This window comes from Bacidia gigantensis (genome assembly GCF_019456465.1).
Source record: "Bacidia gigantensis strain McMullin 20006 chromosome Unknown contig_156, whole genome shotgun sequence".
In the NCBI taxonomy this organism is placed as follows: domain Eukaryota; kingdom Fungi; phylum Ascomycota; class Lecanoromycetes; order Lecanorales; family Ramalinaceae; genus Bacidia; species Bacidia gigantensis.
The window spans coordinates 975,805-993,142 of record NW_025408594.1 but is presented as its reverse complement, the minus strand read 5'-3'; the positions used below and the strand labels follow the sequence as shown (position 1 = coordinate 993,142).

Genomic DNA, 17,338 nt, shown 5'->3' with positions numbered 1-17,338 from the left:
ACATCAACCAGCAGCAACCAGACCTCAAGAGGTGGTAGCAGGCTAGATATCATCTACGCAACATTTACTGGCACCATGGCCGGCTGGTTCGCATCCAATTCGGCGCTCGACGAACAAATTGAGAAAGCGACCTCTTCGAGCTTGGAGGATATCGCTCTCAACTTGGAAGTATCAGACATCATACGCTCAAAAAGCGTGCAACCCAAAGAAGCAATGCGATCTTTGAAACGGAGAATAGGCCACAAGAATCCTAATGTGCAATTAGCTACGCTGGGGGTACGAGTCTTTCATACAATGAAGCGCGTTCTTTGCTGAGATGTGTAATAGCTTACAGACACATGTGTCAAAAATGGTGGATCTCATTTCCTCATCGAGATTGCATCGAGAGAGTTTATGGACAATCTCACATCTCTACTGCAGGCGCATGGCTCTTCTGCACCCAATGAGGACGTCAAAAACAAGATACTGGAACTCATACAGGCCTGGGCTAGTGGTACAGAAGGCCGCCTTGACGCCTCTTACATAGGCGAAACCTTCAGGACTTTGCAACGAGAAGGTTTCAGGTTTCCTCCGAAAACCGACGTCTCCAGAAGTATGCTTGACAGCAGTGCAGTGAGTAACCCAAGATCTTTTGGTCAGAGCAAATCTGACCAGACGTGCAGCCGCCAGAATGGATCGATTCGGACGTGTGCATGAGATGCCGAACGCCGTTCAGCTTTACCAATCGAAAGCATCACTGTCGGAATTGTGGCAGTGTCTTTGATGCTCAATGCTCCTCAAAATCGATACCTCTACCACATTTGGGTATAATGCAGCCGGTACGAGTGGATGATGGTTGTTATGCTCGATTGACCGACAAGGCGAATAGCGGACCTTTACCTGAGAGATCGCTCGCCAAAGGAAATGCCAGCATAGTCAGGCAACGTAGTTCCATGCAACCACGAGATGCAAGAGTCGACGAGGGTTTTGACGACGACTTGAAACGCGCTCTCCAGATGAGCCTTGAGGAAGTCAAAGGCCAACAAGGGGCTGGCTACGTTTCTCAATCCGAGCTAAGAGCACAGAAGCCCAAGTCCACACTTAATGAAACAAGAAAAGTAACCCCTGAGCGTGAGGAAGAAGATGATCCAGACTTAAAAGCTGCTATAGCCGCTTCTATTAAGGAAATGGAAGAACAAAAGAAACGACATGCTAAAAGTCTGAAGGAGCAAGCCTCAAGTAGAGCAGCGACAACGACCTCCGAAGTGGCCAGACCTGACAACAAGTATGAGCTTACCCCTACGGAGGCAGAAAATATCAGTCTGTTTTCGACCCTTGTTGATCGGTTGCAACATCAGCCACCTGGAACAATCCTCAGGGAGCCGCAAATTCAAGAGCTCTATGACAGCATAGGCGCTCTGAGGCCTAAACTTGCCAGATCGTATGGAGAGACGATGAGTAAACACGGTAAGCCGTAGCATTAAATTCAAAGATGATTGAACTAATTTCAATAGATACCTTACTCGAGTTACACGGGAAGCTAGCTACTGTTGTTCGTTATTATGATCGCATGCTGGAAGAGCGTCTCTCCCACACGTACGGTCAGCACAATATAGGCGGCTATCAGAATTTCCATGCTCCCCAATCGTCCAACATCTATCCCCAAATACCTTCTGAGCCACCAAGTGGACCGCCTGGTGCCGAAAGCTATTACAATCTGAACGGACCTCCTCCGGCAGAAAATAACCCATCTCATCACCACCCTTCCCAATACTCCTCCCAATCACGATCGCCACACATGCAGCGGGAGCCCCCTCCGTCGAGTGCCACCTCGAACCAAGGCGTCCCTTCCATACAGCAGCAGCCGAACTATCATTCCCAAATACCTCAGCGAACGTCAAGCATGGTAGGATATCCATCAATACCAATCCAGAATGGGGATCCCACCTACTATTCCACTCCCAACCCACCGGTCCAGCCGTATCAGTCTTACCCGAATCAAGCGCCTCCCCAAACACCTACTCAAGACCCAGCTATCTCTTACAATGCAACCCTTTCGAACCCAGATGTTTCTCCACCAGAGTCTTACCACGAGCCGCCGCCTTTGTCATATCAACAGCATCAGCAGCAACCTTACCAAACACAATCGAACCAACCTATTCAAATTCCCCAGCAGCAGACGCACCAGCCAGCCCCGCAACAAGACCTTTACCAGCAGCCTCAGGGTGCCCCTCCGTCGTCAGTGCCAGGGTATAGTTACACAAATTATTCACAGGATAATTTCCCGGCAGCTCCCCAACATCAGCCATTGCAAGCACCGAAGGAGGAGGCTTTGATAGAGCTTTGATGCATGGTAAATTGACAATCAAGTTATCCCCAACCAGTCCAACCTATCATGTCGAAATGCACTGTCATCAGAGTTTATCGTTGCCCGGAAGCGATTACTTTGAATTTCTCTCCTGTTCTTTGACATGCGATTCCTACGCAGACCCGCCTTGGCGGGGACCTCCATTGCCTTAACCCAATTTCATTGCATCGCCGGTTCTTCCCTTTTACCTCACCCTGGCTTTTCGTACATTCAAACACCTGGAAATTATTTTGTGATCTCTAAAGCCATTCATCTTCAATCCTCATTTGCTTCTAAAGCCACTGTTCAAAGACCCTCGACCATTATTGAACATGATCACACCTCGACGCTACAGATTATCCGACGCCAGCCCGCCGCAGGGGACGCTAGTTGAGAGTAAAGCACGCGCCGCAGCGGACTTCTCATGTTTCTTCCCACGTTATCCCGGGAGCCGGGATGTTGTCAGCGACGTGGGAAGCGGCAACGCCTGCATGCAAGTGCTTTAACGAGGCGTTGAGGCACAATGGTGACATACATGGTCGGAGAGGGTAAGGAGGTCTAACAGGAGTGGAGGGGCGAAGGAGGAATGGAAATAAAGTTGATCGGCTAATTTTGGAAATGGGGTATGAATGGTTGGATTTTGCTTCGCGGTTTGTGCTCATGTAGGAGTGACACCATGCGAAATGGCAGGTGTGAATTGAATTTGAATACGAGTGGCGATTTCGGGGCTGTTGGGCAGAATTTGGTGCCATTGCTCATACATTTTATGAGACTGACCTCAAGCGTAATGAGTTGAAGTCGCAAGCTGAGTGTCAGATTTCGAAATGGAAGTAAGTTGCAGAGTCACGAATGAAATTACCGGCCGTTGTGAAAGCTCGTAAATCATTGTATTTCTCTCACTCGCTCAGTTGTCAACAGCCTATTCTACTAAGCCTGCCCCAATAGTTACGCCTTCCGCTCTCAGAATGACCCGGTTACCACTCTCTAGAGGAACCTCCTGGTCCGTCTCTACGCTCACTCTTGCTACACTGCCTGGTTTAACCAGCTTCGGCTTCTTGCCCTTGACTGGCGTACCGGAGGCTTTGTCCAATATGGCCTCAAGTTTCACGACTCTTCCGGGCGCATAGAGCCTTCCTCTATGAATTTCGCACGGCATTGGCATGATGTGCTCAAAGGCAAGGATTTTCACGGTAAAGGCTTTGGTGATCCGAACAGGAGCTGACGGTAGGCTTACCAGATCACCTGGTCTAAGGTAGTTGGCATCGATATCACTTAGGTGGATGTTTGCATTCTGTCCTGCTATTGCCCATTCCGCCGACTCGTTGTCCACTTCGAGGAGTTTGACGGTCGCTGTCTGCGATGCAGGATGGATCAGTAGGCTATCGCCTATTTGTAACGTACCGGCGTCGATGCGACCGGATACGGAGACTGGATTTTGTACCCCTCCACGGAAGACATTATCAATAGTAAGCCGAAATGGTTTCTCAATGGCACGAATACTGGGTTCCGAGTCTTCTAGAAGCCCTATAAGTGGCTTCCCTTCATACCAGGATGCAGCTTCACAGCTAGCTTTATTGATTATATTGTCGCCTGTCAACCCTGAGCACGGAACAAAAGCAAGATTCCTTGATTGAAAACCAGCGGTAGTCAGGAAAGCCGTCAGCTGTTGCGAAATCTCGTTAAAGCGGTCCCTTGACCAGCCGACAGTGTCTAGCTTGTTGACGGCAATAATGACACTCTGCACGCCAATGCTCCGGACAAGAAGGGTGTGTTCCTTTGTTTGCCCCCTAAGACCTGACTCAAAGTTCCCCGTGCTGGCGTCGATGACCAGGATAGCAAAGTCTGCCTGGCTGGCTCCCGCAATCATATTTGGCACAAAGTCACGGTGACCTGGCGCATCGAGGATGGTGAAATTCGTTTTCTCGGTCTCAAATTTGAAATTGGCAATATCAATCGTTACTCCTCGCGCACGCTCCTCACTGCCTTGGTCCATGACCCAAGCGAGGGCGAATGATGCTTTTCCAATCTTTTCGGCTTCTCTTCTGTATTTGTCGACAGTCCTCTGATCAACAGCCTTCAAATCATGAAGGAGCCGACCCATCAGGGTGCTTTTGCCAGCATCAACGTGTCCTATAGAACTTAGCACACAGACAAGTCAGAAACCAGCCTGCACAAACCAATGACAACAAAGTTTGCCGCTTTCTTGGGCTTCAATTTGGCGTATTCGGCTACTACATCGATATTTTTTCGTTTAATCTTAGGCACTTCCTCTGCGACTTTGACGTCGCTTAAGCCTGTCGTTACACCACCAGGATCGTCTTTCGCGGGAATTTTGGTGGCACCTTTGGTATAACTGATTTGTTTGGTGCTTTGCTTGGGCCCTATCCTCGTGGGTCAGTCTTCTGGGATTGGCCCCCTTATCTTAATCTCGAACCTTTGGAGGCACTTTGAGCCTTAAGCACAACATCATCCGGGCTTGGGCCTGCAAATGCGTCATGATTAGTAGGTAGTCTCAGCCATAGATGAAGATTAGGACGATCGTCAGACGCCTTGTTCCATCGCTCGAAAGATGAATCAATGGCAAACATAGCCGTTCCAAACATCGAGGGGGGTGCACTGGGCGCAAGCTTGGATGGAACGTTCACTGATTGATCCTGAGTATCGATTGTTGTGGCCGATTTGACTTTGATCGATTCATCCTGTGCGGGTGGGGTAGTTGATTTTCTTCTTGATCGCACAGGGTATCGTTTGATATTGGGTTCCCGTGCGAGCTCTTGGATTTCCGGGTCTACACTCTGATCGGAAGTCCCCAGCTCATCTGAAGCAGACAAACGTTTCGACCGGCTCAGCTTTTCCAGAATGATTACAGAGCTTGGCTTTGGACCATCCGACTTAGGATTTCGATTTTCCCGTTTGCGCGCCGCAGCAAGGGCTGCAAGTTTGGATCTGGGAGGAGCGCTACCCTCCTTCGATGATCCTCCTAGGAGGCGACATGGAGGGAGCAAAGGCTCTACAGTAATCTCTCCTCGCCTTTCCAGAGGTATGTTAAGCCATGGTGCATCACGGAAGAATTCTGCGGCTGAAAATGGTACTCGACAGACTGGAACAACCGGATAGCTGGATGCAATCTCCATTCCAAGGTCTGTGGGGTGACAGCAATTAGACTCAACACCGAGATTTTTTTTCCAAAAAGAACACAAGCTCACCTCGAGAGGTGCGATCCATAAGCAGAGTAGAGACTTGAGAAGCTAACGAGAATGGGAGCTTACCAGATGTAGAATTTGGGTTATTGTTCTCTTTATTGCTCTTGGATTTCTTGCTGTTAGCTGCGCCAGTCTTCTGGTCTTCTCAAGTTAGACTTGACTCTAGAAACAAGGAGTCATGTTCTCACTCAGAAGATAGTTCACAGTCTTCGATACATCATAATAGTAGTAATACAATGAATCTTCAATTTCGCGGTCGCTGGCTGGAAACTCCAATCCTAGAGTTTGCCGTACTTGCACAGTACCTCGACGTAATTGTTCTACCAGGACCATGTGAGTAAGGCATCTCAGCGGCAGAGACTTCACCAAATACCTTTATCTTCAGGAGAATACTCATCCTGGACATCTTCATCGAGCGCTCCATCATATTCGTCGAGCTCGTCATCCAAGTTTAAAGCCTTGACAAATTTGTGGCGCGACATGATGATGACGCTGAATTTAGCTGGACAGGAACGGTAGTAGAAAAGATCTCTCAGTCAAGATGAACAACATGTTTTTCCACAAAGTAATGACGAGCTGCTATCTAGTAATAATCGCAAATGTGGCTCATGCTTTTCCCAATCCACAGTGGCGCACCAAATATGAAACCTAAGAAGCTTATTTAAGGCAGAACTCACCCTTTTCGACCGTAGACTCTCTGCCTCGCCCATCATCTGGTCTCCAAATCTATTCAAGTTCGATATAGCGTCCATAAGTTCTAAGTATCTACCTACAAAGTGAAGGGTTATAGTGCTGTTCAAGGCTTCAGCCAGCAAATAGCTCTTCTTAAAGGACATCCATACGTCAAGGAGAGTTTTGGTCCACTCTGACCAATGACTGTTGTCGTAAATCTACCGCACGAGGAGACACGAGCCTACAGATGTCGCTCGCCCCCACTATCCAATCACCAACCTGATAAGTAAAGGTACTTCAGCTACCTCGACCGTCATCTTCTCCCTTTCGCCGCTGCCGCAGCTCTGATGGCAGCCTCCTCCCTCTCCCTCATCTTGGCTCTCTCACTCCTGCTGCCACCTAATTTGGGCCCTTTCGATTTCTCATCGCCTGGCTTACCAGCGCCAGGCGGCGCTGGAACTTTGTTTGCTTTTTCTTTTCTTTGGCTCATTGCGTCCAGGAACTCCCGTCGGAATTGTTCAGCAAGACGTTCATCCGCAGCCCCATCGCTCTCACCTCCGTCACCTGACCCTGTGGCAGTGGCTGCCTGGCCGTCGCCTCTTGCTGGTTCGTCGTAGACACTTTCAAGCCTATTCTCGCGCAGCAATTCCTCTACGACTCGGTCTCGCTCTACGTCGGCACTATTCCGTGTATTACGTGGCCGAAGTTTTGGTATGTAGGTTTTCCCATTCCGGCCAATGCGAGGTTTTGGTGGCTTCGGCGGTGGCGGTGGAGGTTGATAGCCTGATATAGCGGCCTGCGTTCGTGCGATGTTCAGAGCTTTTGCGTCGGGTCCTAAGTCAATTTCATGCAATTTGCCTGATGAGGCTGGATTGCGGGGGTTTGGTGTGGGTGAGACGGGTGTGCCGTTTGGGGACAAGGGAGGACATTCAGTAGCCGGCTGGCTTTGTTGTCTTCGTTTTGCTAATTCAGCGTCTATATATGCCGTCCTTATCACGTTAGTAGCTCGAAATACGACGAAAGGAAGACGAAGAGTTCGGCAGATCGTACATATGTTTGTCGGTCTCCTCAGTGACATGACCTGTCTGGGGAGCAAAGCGAGAAGCCATGCTATCAAGATTCGCTGGGCTTGTGTCTTCCGGCCTTATCATGATAGCATCACTTGGCGGAGGTGGGTATCGACTTAGAGCTGTACTGCTTGTGAATTCGACGCCGGCCTTCTTTCGCTGCGCCGCTTTACGCAGGCGCAAAACCTCGGCGACGGAGACGGTCTCATCGTGGCTGGTGTTGGCTGAAGGCAAGTCTTGTAGGCGTCTGTCTTCCGGAGGGGAAGGTGACGGGAGATATGCTTCTTCCGTGGCAGACTGGATGACCTTTCCATTATCGTCAACGGTCTCGAGTCTTTTTCGATAGAACTTGCGACGTTTGGAAGGCCGAAAGAGCTCGCTGTGTGGCTCTAGCGCTGCCATGTGGCTGCTACTGTATCGGTGGGCGATGGATGTGGATTATTGATATAGAGCGGCGGATATGAGACTCTGAGAGTGAAATGCGGCTGGAAATGGCTTGAAATGGCTTGGAATGGGTCGAGATGGTTGGTGGCTCAGGTGCCTGATTTGCATAAGGTTGACAGACGGCCCTCCTAGGCGCGTCTCTAGATCGACCCTAAGCAGCAAATCAGGGAAGGCAGAGCCTGCAGTTGTCGTCACGCCCCCGGCTGCTCTTGCCCTCCGGCTGCTGCCCCCCCCCGGCCGTCCCCCTTCTTCCCCATGTCTCTTGCTCATCGAGCGGCTAATAAGACCTGCGAAAGACTGCAGGCCTGGCACCATCTCATGCACAACTCACAACTACCTCCCCCGGTCATCCTTTCTCTTTCTCTATCTCAGCTTGACCACAGAACCTGTCTTGATGGCTTTGTCGGGAGCGCATTTGAGTCTTGACGCTGCTAGCTGATCTCGACTGCTACTCCTCTGCAAGCGCATCATGGCTTTAACTGTAAAGCATCTCAACGGCGACACTACCTTTCTTCTCACTTTTTCACCAACCAGTTCCAGGCCTCCTTCTCCTCCGGCTTCTGGATATTACCAAACACCAGGGACCTTCACTATCCTTATCGACCCATGGCTCTCTGGCCCCAGCTCCATGTGGCACCGAAGGTTCCTGCTATCCCAACATACAAGCCCCTCATGCGTCGAACACCTCTCACAATTGCCGGAGCCCAATGTGGTCATCATCTCGCAAGCAAAGCCAGATCACTGCCACGAGTCTACTCTGCGCCAATTGGATCCGGAATCGCCAATCACCACTATCCTGGCAGAGCCGGTTGCTGCTAAGAAGATTCGAGGCATGAGGTTCTTCTATCCAGACATGGTACATAGTCTACGCCCGTACTCGGAGAGAGATCCAGATTCAGTCATCCGATTTTGCATTCCACCCATCGTGGCGGGTGGCACCTCTGGCGAAGCGACGATATCCTTCATGCCAGCCAAAATGGATGTTGCCGGAGTCCACAATGCCATTGGCATCACCTATCGACCTCCTTCCACCACAAACACGCCCTCACGACCCTTCACTCCAAAAGTTGCCCCTGCACAGCATCCTGCTTCTCTATGTCAACACCCATATACCTCCCTTCCGATTACTCCTCCAGAGTCACCAGTCTATCGCTCCACCTCCAACACTAGCTCCACCGTCGGCTCTTCAGAGCTGAACAGCACTTTCTCTGCTCCCAATCATTCACGCTCCTTCTCTTCCAGCTCTTCTCTATACTCGGTAACCCGCCGCTCAGTTCCCACGGAGAAGGCTCTCTCCGTGATTTACAGCCCTCATGGCGTCTCCTACAGCCTCATCCGCTCCTATGCCTCTTCGTTCTTGATCCAGAAGGCCGCTCTTCCATTGACGCTGCTCCTACACTCCTTTGACCGAGTTGATAATCCTTGGTGGATGGGCGGCAACGTGGCGGCGGGTTTGCCGGGTGGGGTGGAAATAGCCAGGAATTTAATGGCAAGATGCTGGGTCAGCGCCCACGACGAAGACAAGATCAACACGGGAATTTCAGTGAAAAATGTAAGGACGCAAAAATTTTCGCAACAAGAGGCTATGAGCGCTATGGTGGAAGATGGGACCAAGGTGCTGAATTTGGGGGTGGGTGAGGAGATTCTGATGAGATCTAGATGATAGCTTGAAGAAGCTCGGAATGTTGTGCTCAAGGGAACATTTAAGCGAGGCGTACAGGAAGGACATACACTAAGGCACCCACTGGGTGTTTATTGATTTTGACGGAGGATATGTGTAATGACAAGCAAAGCAAAAGCAAAGGAGCATGGAGTTCGTCAGCCGGGGCCATCTAGGTGGATTGCCGCGTTGGACATAAGATGTATGCCAGGTTTGGAAATATACGGCCAGTCCCTGTTGTGTAAAACAGACATTTCTTATTTTAAAGAAAAAAGAATACAGAAATGAGACATCAGTCATTGAAGTATTGAAAGCTTGACATTCGCGTCGCTTAGCACTACTAGCATCACTTGATTATTTCTCCCCCTGGCCACCTCGTTGCAACTCTATCCGTCATAATATTTGTTCTATCTGGCTCAATTGACCTCCTGAAGCCATTTCGAGGTCTCAAGCACGTGAGCGAGCCCCCGTTGAATGTACTCTTGCTTCTCTATCTGACGTTTCCTTTGTTTTTCGGCCTCAATATCTTTCACAGGCACTCCGTTTTTGCTTTCTTCCTCTTCTGGAGTGCCCCGTCTCCTCAACTCTAGAGAAGGTGTTGCCGAGGCGGCTAGGTCTCTGAGTCGTTCTTGTGAGCTCGACGCGTGAGGTACCCTATCGTGGTGTCCAGAGTGCAGATTCTGACGATGTTCAGACTCTACTTTAGGTAAGACCTCAATTGGGTCGAAATGTTGAAAGGTGTCCTTGGTGCTAGTGAGATCAAGTGTGGTTTCGACATGTCTTCCAGTGTTGGCCGTCTGCGGATTTTCTGACGCTGCTTTGCTTTCTAGCACGCGATCAAGCGGGTACTCGTTGTCGATCACCTGGCTGGTTAGTGTTGTTGGTGGTATACCACTTCGGCCATTGAGCTAAAAAGGCGTTAAGCTTGTCCTAGTTCAAAGGCATAGAGTTCCTTCCTTACATCAATTACAGGCAACCCAAGTACAATTTGTGAGAGTAGGTATACATATGAAAGCCTGAGTGGGGACATAACGGCTCACAAGAGGACCGGAATTAATGGAGACGCTGGGAACGTCAACGAAAACGCCTGATCAATGGTCTACAACGACAATCATTGAGTACGCTGAGACACGAAATAAACAATGAAGCATATCCGTAGTAGCAATCGAGGGCGTGAAGTAAACAATGAAGTGGAGACCAAAGTTTGTGGCGGTTGGGTGAACCTTGGGATTCTTCTCGTTGCGCGAACACGCTCTTCTTAAACGAGTGATTCCGTCTCGGTGAACGTCTCGGCAGGCAATTGGAAAAGGTATCGATATATGCAGTTCATCTACAGCTGGCAGAACTCTAAAATGCAAAACTTTCAAAACGCCGATAATGCAAAGCAAAGGAAGACTGAGGCTCCGCAACGCTTCAGCCAACCGAAAGAACAGAAGGGCTGAATAAGCTTGCAATGGTAGCTCAAGATTGGCCAGTTCAGCTCTCCAAATACAGGACACCGACGATGAAGGATACGGTGGGAATGGTCAACCAGCACTCGGAAACACCTACGCTGGCCAGCGAAGGCGCGTACTGATGTAATGTATCAAGTATGGCCATATCAAACAAGAGATCCAAGAGCTGGAATTCTTCACTTGCTTGGGGTATCAATGAGACGATCAGCTTACGCCTGCTCTTGTGGCTATATTTGATTCAGTCACGGTGCAGATCTCGCCCTCGAGAAGAGGTACGGGACCCTCGGGAGATGAAAACGAAGAAAATGATAAAGATAGCAATAGTTGATCAGCCCTATGCTAGCCCTATTCTAGCGCATCTGCAAGGTACCAAGGGTACGCAAACCGGCGAACAACGTCAAAAAACTTGACCGATCTTCGACCTCGCTTCAAGGGAGCCATTGAGCCATGGCAGCCAGAATATTTGCCCGGCGAGTCAGTCTCCTAGCTCACCTCATCAGTGAACGCGACTACTAACGTCACAAAGCGCGCTCTAATCCCCGCTGCCACCACCGCCATAGCGGCCTCCGCCTTCCTCCTCCCGCGACACACCCTCCACGCCGAAGAACCTCCATCGGAAACAGTACATTTCCCAGATCGCTAAAGCTTACTGTCTCAGTTGCTCACAATTCTTCTTAGGGTGACCGTAAACCCATATATGACGACCTCTCCAAAATCCGCAACCCTTCTCCCCCACCCCGGCAAGAACACCAAAACCCTGCACCTACCTCTCCAACACCCACTGACCGCCTGACCTCCCAAATTCGTCGAGCCCGCCTGTTCCTCCTGGCGCACGTCGCCGTGGCCGAAGACCGTTTCAATGCCTTCATGTCCGCAGCCCTAAAACAGGAACAATCCTTCACCTCAACAATCGCTTCCCTGGCCCCGCCACGAGAGTCTAATGAACGAATACTTCCAGGTGCTATTTACGTCTTGGTCGCCGCTATGACGGGATCAATTGTCACGAGAAATAGAAACATACTGTTGAGGGCAACGGTGCCGTTTGGGGTGGGTATAGGGGCTGCATGGGTGGTGCTGCCACTCACGATGAGAAATGTAGGGGACTGGATGTGGACGTACGAGGAAAGAGTGCCATTCATACAGGAGAACCATTTGAGGATAAGAGGGGCGGTAAAGGAGGCAATGAAAGTAGGGAGAGAGAGTGTGGAGGGGGCGAAGAGGTGGACGGACGAGTCGGTTAGAAAGGGTAGGGAGGGGGTTGAGGAACTGGTAAAGAAAGGAAATTAGGAAGAAACCGTGACTACCAAGAGGAGTAGCCTGCGATGGCATGGGCGCTGCAGCTGTAGACCATGGAATCAACAACCATCTTATTCGGGTCGATATTTCAGATAGGTTTCTGCGTTTTGCGTTGCGTTTTCTTATCTTCGAACGTGTACGGACTATTTTAAGCATCGCGCTGGGTTGTCTATTCGACGGATCACATCAAGCTAACCTTGACAATGAATTCGCGCTCGCTCAATTAACTCATGGAAAAGGCTATTCTATCTTGAAATACACGACAAAGACACATTCTTGGTGCAAATGTCCAGGTCTGTTATCAGTCGACAAAAGATTTGTATCAGAAGGGAATTCACATAATGAAGTTGGCCAGGTTTGTCCGACTTGAGATGCTGTGGAGATCACACTCCAGCTTTTTCGGGGGTGACATTTAAGTCCCAGTCAATGACACCCTCATCGCCATACCTCCCCTTGAGCCAATCATTCGTCTTCTGAAAGTGCCCACAATCAAACTAATCACCTTTGTTAATGGATTGCAAAACACTGCAAAAGCGTATGGACTCACAAAACCTCTAGCAGCACTCAATGGACTTGGATGTACACTGTGCAAGATACAGTGCCTGACCTTATCCACTTTCGTGACCCTTTTCTGAGCTGGAGAGCCCCAAGCAAGAAAGACAACCCCTCTGGTTCTCTGCTTCGCAACAATGTCAATCACTTTCTGTGTGAACTTCTCCCACCCGTGATTTGCATGACTGTTTGCTTCATGCGCACGCACGGTCAGGCACGTATTCAGAAGCAAAACGCCTCGATCAGCCCAGGGGGTCAGGAGCCCGCCATTGTTGGGTGGGGGTTTGAAATCACCAGGGTACTCTTTCTTGAGGAGCTTATATATGTTTGCCAAGGATGGTGGGGCTCGTGTCGGCGGGCGAACAGAGAAGCAGAGACCGTGAGCTTGATTGTCGTTGTGATATGGATCTTGGCCAAGGATCACGACTTTGACGGTGTTAAGAGGCGTATGACGCGACCTTTCATCATCGTCAGCTAAACGGACTTTCATCCCAAGATTGCGTGGTGAAGATACCAGGAGTAGACATCTGGCGCAGGGGGAAAAATCTTCTTTCCGGCTTCATGCTCCGCTTTCAAGAACCTTTTCAACGCTAAGAAGTCTTTACTAAGGATCTCGTCCTTCAATTGAGCAAGCCAGCTCTCATGTAAAGATTCGATCTCCAGCGCCAGCAAATCTTTCTGCTCTTGTGTGAGCTTCTCCACCCATTTCGTCTTATCGAATTTTGGAGCAGGTGCAGCTACAGCTGGCTCAGTAGCAGCTGCCCCCGACGCACTGAAGATAGAGGGTGTGATAGTGTTTGGAGCTGACGAGCTTGGAGTCTTGTCATCAGTAGGGGCCGTAGGCGAAGAGGAAGGAGGCGAAGACTGTGAGGTTATCGCTGCTGCCCCTGCCGGTTTTGCAGGCGCAGAGGGCGAGGAGAAGAATGACGTAATGGAGGCATTGGCTTTTGGCTTCTTGGTTGCACTTGTCGCTACATCAGCGGCTTTGCGTTTCAAAGGAGTAGCCATGGTCACAGATCCGATGGCCACAGTTCCACGAGTATTCAAGCTCGAGCTCTTGCACTGCGAAAGGAGAGCCCCCAACGCGTCATCTTGATTGGCTACGCGTTGCTCTATTTCGGCTTAGCCTCAGGGCTGAATCGAATATCGCGCCTGTACTCCGCTGGCTTTCAGAGTAAGGAGTACGACAAGGATTTGAGCGCAATCTTTTTGGGAAAATGGCGTAGACGAGTACCGCTCGGAAATATATCAGAGTAGCTGGAGGTGTGCTCGAATACTTGCTCTGACTGTCATGCCAGCACTCTCGTTGATGGCATCTATGCACATTAGTTCTATTATCTTACAGCTTATTTCCCTTCATAATATCGAACTCGCCCGCGAGCACAAAACGCCCGCAATTTTCCGCTGCCAACATCGCTTTATGAAACTCCTGTGACACGGCGGATGTTCTTGCGAGGTCCTTCACCTCCCGTCAACACCTGTCCTTCTTGTTCCAGGCTCCTCAATGCCTCTGCAAACTCAGTACCCTCGACTGCTGCGCTGCCCTGCTCGCTGATGCGACGATAGACATCAGCGTATCTCGCACTGCCTCCCGACCTTGTCATCTCATCTAGCAAATCCGTAATGGCTTTCTTGAGATCCGTCTTTCGTCTCCGCTCCGAAGCGCTTGTACCTTCAGTGAGTAGGCCCATGTCAATCAGGCCAGTGCGAGCGTCTGTCGCTGCTTGTTTGAGCGCAGATTTGATCAAGCGCACAGCTTCGTGCACATCATTGGCCGTAACTTCATCGGAAAGTCGCATTTTGGCATGAGCTTCCGCAAGACGAATCATTGATTCCAATTGGCGTGTAGTGGCAGTGATTCGACGCTCGGCTGCACGGACATCTTCGCCTAGTTTCCGCATTTGCACGTACGCGGACACAAGAGCCTCGGACGCCGCCTGGGTAAGACGCGGCTGGCACTTCGTACGGGCGTACGATATGTATGAAGTGAGAAACTCGACAGGCTGGAAAAAATTTGTTCAGCATAAGTGAGCCGACAGATCAACATGGAAACTTACCAAAATCTCCTCATTACTGGCATTCTCCGGGGTATCTTCTAAGTACATACCCACCAGATGCCTTGCGAGGCGGCGGTCGTTCTGCTCATCTATGCGATCGAGTACGAGATAGACAAGATCAAAGCGGGAAAGCAGGGTTGGCGGTAAGTCTATGTTCTGCGGAACAGGTAAGTTCGGATTGTATTTGCTGCCAATCGGATTTGCAGATGCCAGTATGCTTGTTCGAGCATTCAAGGTCGTAATGATGCCTGCTTTGGCTACCGAAACTGTTTGCTGCTCCATGACTTCGTGTAGTACAGACCTTGTTGAATCAGACATCTTGTCAAACTCGTCGATGCAGCATACACCACCGTCTGATAGCACTAGCGCACCAGACTCAAGTACTACTTGACGAGTTTCTGGATCGCGGCTGATATACGCTGTAAGACCGACTGCTGAAGACCCTTTACCACTAGTGTATACACCACGAGGTGCAATTTTGTGGACGTACTGAAGGAGCTGAGATTTCGACGTTGAAGGATCGCCACAGAGCAGCACATTGATGTCTCCACGATATTTGGGACTGCCGCCCTTTTCGAAGGACTTGTTCGTTCCCCCGAAGAGCTGGAGAAGGATTCCTTTTTTCACGTCATCCATTTCATACACGCTGGGTGCGAGCGAACGTGAGAGTAGCTCATAAACATCGCCGCGTGTTGCGGTTGATCTGATCTTCTGTTCCTCTTCCTCTGAGATCTTGCGGGTTTCCTCCACGCTTCCAGCAACTTGTTCTGAGATCTCTTGCTCAACGGTCGAAACGTCGATACCTAGCCTTTTCTTATCCACCTTTTGAATGTGCAAAACATCAACATAGGTCTTAAAGAGAGCCTTGATAGTACGTTGCCTTGGATTGATACGGACCGGGTTACTACGGAAGATTCCTGTGACTTCGATGCGGTCGCCAGCTTTGCATACATCAACCAGCTCTTCATATGCACAAAGAGATACCGAGTGAGGTGTCTGCCCGTCTGGAACGCTATCTGGTGTTTCTTGTAGCTTGATTATCTGCTTGTCTGCAAACTCGCAACGATTGTGCACAATTTGCATTGAGTTCTGCGACTGGCATGCTTGTCGAGGGCAGCGTGTTGGTTCTGCAATCTTACCTCTGTCTAAAGATACGTTGACCGCATGATTACAGACCTGGCATCGGAAAAAAGCTAAGTCACGTTCAGTATCTACAGAAGGCGAAACTCAGATATTAACTTACCGGTCTTCATATCAGGAATAACAGGCGTAGCTCTAATTACCAAGCCCTTAATACTTACCATCTTATCCATATCTGGAGAAAGCTTAGTCATGTACAATGCTGTATCATTTGGCGGACCGCTCACCATTAGGATTGAGATTCCGCATGTTTACGGATTCCTCGAGATTAAAAGGTTTGACTTTGTAGATCTTGGTTTCCGCCTCCATGACGAGATCAGGGATACTTGGGTCTGTATGAGCGTTGGCGTCAGAGCTGTCTTTACGTGAGTCTTTGATCTTGCAGTCAGTCTGAACCTACTATACCTTGGGGCTGCGGGCATCGAGCTATCAGGGCGACTTGTCCTTTGTTCAGCTCTCAACCGGTTCATCTCGTCCTCGGCCTGGTCGACAATAAGGTCTTTCACACACTGATCCATCAAAGGTATCACTTCATGTGGGTATGATTGTAGCTGATGATACAGCTTGACTGTTGAGGGATATGCTTTTAAATTACGAACGTCCAAGTTCAGACTCTGCAATTCGAGTTGTCGCATGTTCTGTAGCATTTCGACGTATTCCCTTTGGTCGCCCTCAATTTCTGGTGCCGAAGTCTCTTCCTCAGTAGCGCCAGAAGCCCATAGTCTGTATTTCTTCTGGAAGCCAAGCAGGAATTCTTTGAACGTTCCCATAGTATCTTGAATTGAAATATTGGTTCCCCAGATGATGCGGGAGGATGATCCACCAATGACATCTGCTTCAGATGTATTGGGGTCAAGATTTGAGAACGTTGCAGGGTCAGAGGCTTGCACAGCATTGCCATGTTCATCAACAAAGAGGCGCCGCCGTCGATTAGGTGTAGAGCCAAAGACTTCCGAATGGATATCTCCACGTCGAGAATTGTTTACGGCGGATGCACCTGGAGCTCCGGAGCGGGACGAACGCACAAAGAGCCCGCTAGAGCTAGATGGGATATCTTGTTGACGGTCCCCATTCTGTTGGGGGGCCCTTCCAGGGCTCGAGCTGGAAGCATAGTGGATCGGCGACGAGTCTGTTGGAAAACATTAGAAGATTTCACAAGCTGGAGATGACTCTTACCTCCTGCGGGCGCTCGCCTTGGAGTAGCTCCTCCTACTGTAGACTGCTGCAACGGCGAGCTGACACCGACGTTGCCATTTGTTGCGGAAGCTCCCGCAGGCGAGGAACGGAAGAACAGAGGTGAAGAAGACGGAACACCGTTGCCATTTTGCAATCTGCTATTCCTGGGGGTCGACATGTTCACGAGTCGCAACGGAAATTCCGACGTTCAGGCTGTGGTTAGTGATGAATTTTGAGGCCGTCTCATTCAAACTTGGGGGACGCGTCGAAGCGCGTTTTCGCGTAAAGTGG

The 17,338-nt window shown here is 49.9% G+C and overlaps 7 protein-coding genes across 7 annotated transcripts; 2 read left to right on the top strand and 5 right to left on the bottom strand.

Annotated features, from left to right (window-relative positions):
* Nucleotides 1–75: 75 nt before the first annotated feature.
* On the top strand, nucleotides 76–2,326 carry KY384_002573 (uncharacterized protein; the record flags this gene model as incomplete). The annotated part of the gene is made up of 4 exons (XM_044811096.1): nucleotides 76–276; nucleotides 328–612; nucleotides 663–1,446; nucleotides 1,494–2,326. The coding sequence occupies 4 exons, from the start codon at nucleotides 76–78 to the stop codon at nucleotides 2,324–2,326; spliced, it is 2,103 nt and encodes a 700-aa protein (XP_044671979.1).
* Nucleotides 2,327–3,245: 919 nt separating this feature from the next.
* On the bottom strand, nucleotides 3,246–6,011 carry KY384_002572 (uncharacterized protein; the record flags this gene model as incomplete). The annotated part of the gene is made up of 5 exons (XM_044811095.1): nucleotides 3,246–4,456; nucleotides 4,504–4,707; nucleotides 4,761–5,468; nucleotides 5,718–5,849; nucleotides 5,903–6,011. 5 exons carry the CDS (start codon nucleotides 6,009–6,011, stop codon nucleotides 3,246–3,248), a joined length of 2,364 nt encoding a protein of 787 aa, XP_044671978.1.
* A 503-nt stretch (nucleotides 6,012–6,514) lies between these two features.
* On the bottom strand, nucleotides 6,515–7,670 carry KY384_002571 (uncharacterized protein; the record flags this gene model as incomplete). The annotated part of the gene is made up of 2 exons (XM_044811094.1): nucleotides 6,515–7,190; nucleotides 7,252–7,670. 2 exons carry the CDS (start codon nucleotides 7,668–7,670, stop codon nucleotides 6,515–6,517), a joined length of 1,095 nt encoding a protein of 364 aa, XP_044671977.1.
* Nucleotides 7,671–8,181: 511 nt separating this feature from the next.
* KY384_002570 (uncharacterized protein) lies at nucleotides 8,182–9,375 on the top strand (the record flags this gene model as incomplete). Its single annotated transcript, XM_044811093.1, has 1 exon — nucleotides 8,182–9,375. One exon carries the CDS (start codon nucleotides 8,182–8,184, stop codon nucleotides 9,373–9,375), a length of 1,194 nt encoding a protein of 397 aa, XP_044671976.1.
* A 413-nt stretch (nucleotides 9,376–9,788) lies between these two features.
* KY384_002569 (uncharacterized protein) lies at nucleotides 9,789–10,402 on the bottom strand (the record flags this gene model as incomplete). Its single annotated transcript, XM_044811092.1, has 2 exons — nucleotides 9,789–10,280; nucleotides 10,334–10,402. The coding sequence occupies 2 exons, from the start codon at nucleotides 10,400–10,402 to the stop codon at nucleotides 9,789–9,791; spliced, it is 561 nt and encodes a 186-aa protein (XP_044671975.1).
* Nucleotides 10,403–12,505: 2,103 nt separating this feature from the next.
* On the bottom strand, nucleotides 12,506–13,682 carry KY384_002568 (uncharacterized protein; the record flags this gene model as incomplete). The annotated part of the gene is made up of 3 exons (XM_044811091.1): nucleotides 12,506–12,616; nucleotides 12,670–13,132; nucleotides 13,189–13,682. The coding sequence occupies 3 exons, from the start codon at nucleotides 13,680–13,682 to the stop codon at nucleotides 12,506–12,508; spliced, it is 1,068 nt and encodes a 355-aa protein (XP_044671974.1).
* Nucleotides 13,683–14,092: 410 nt separating this feature from the next.
* KY384_002567 (uncharacterized protein) lies at nucleotides 14,093–17,225 on the bottom strand (the record flags this gene model as incomplete). Its single annotated transcript, XM_044811090.1, has 6 exons — nucleotides 14,093–14,677; nucleotides 14,732–15,907; nucleotides 16,033–16,046; nucleotides 16,099–16,226; nucleotides 16,277–17,000; nucleotides 17,048–17,225. 6 exons carry the CDS (start codon nucleotides 17,223–17,225, stop codon nucleotides 14,093–14,095), a joined length of 2,805 nt encoding a protein of 934 aa, XP_044671973.1.
* Between the last annotated feature and the right edge of the window lie 113 nt (nucleotides 17,226–17,338).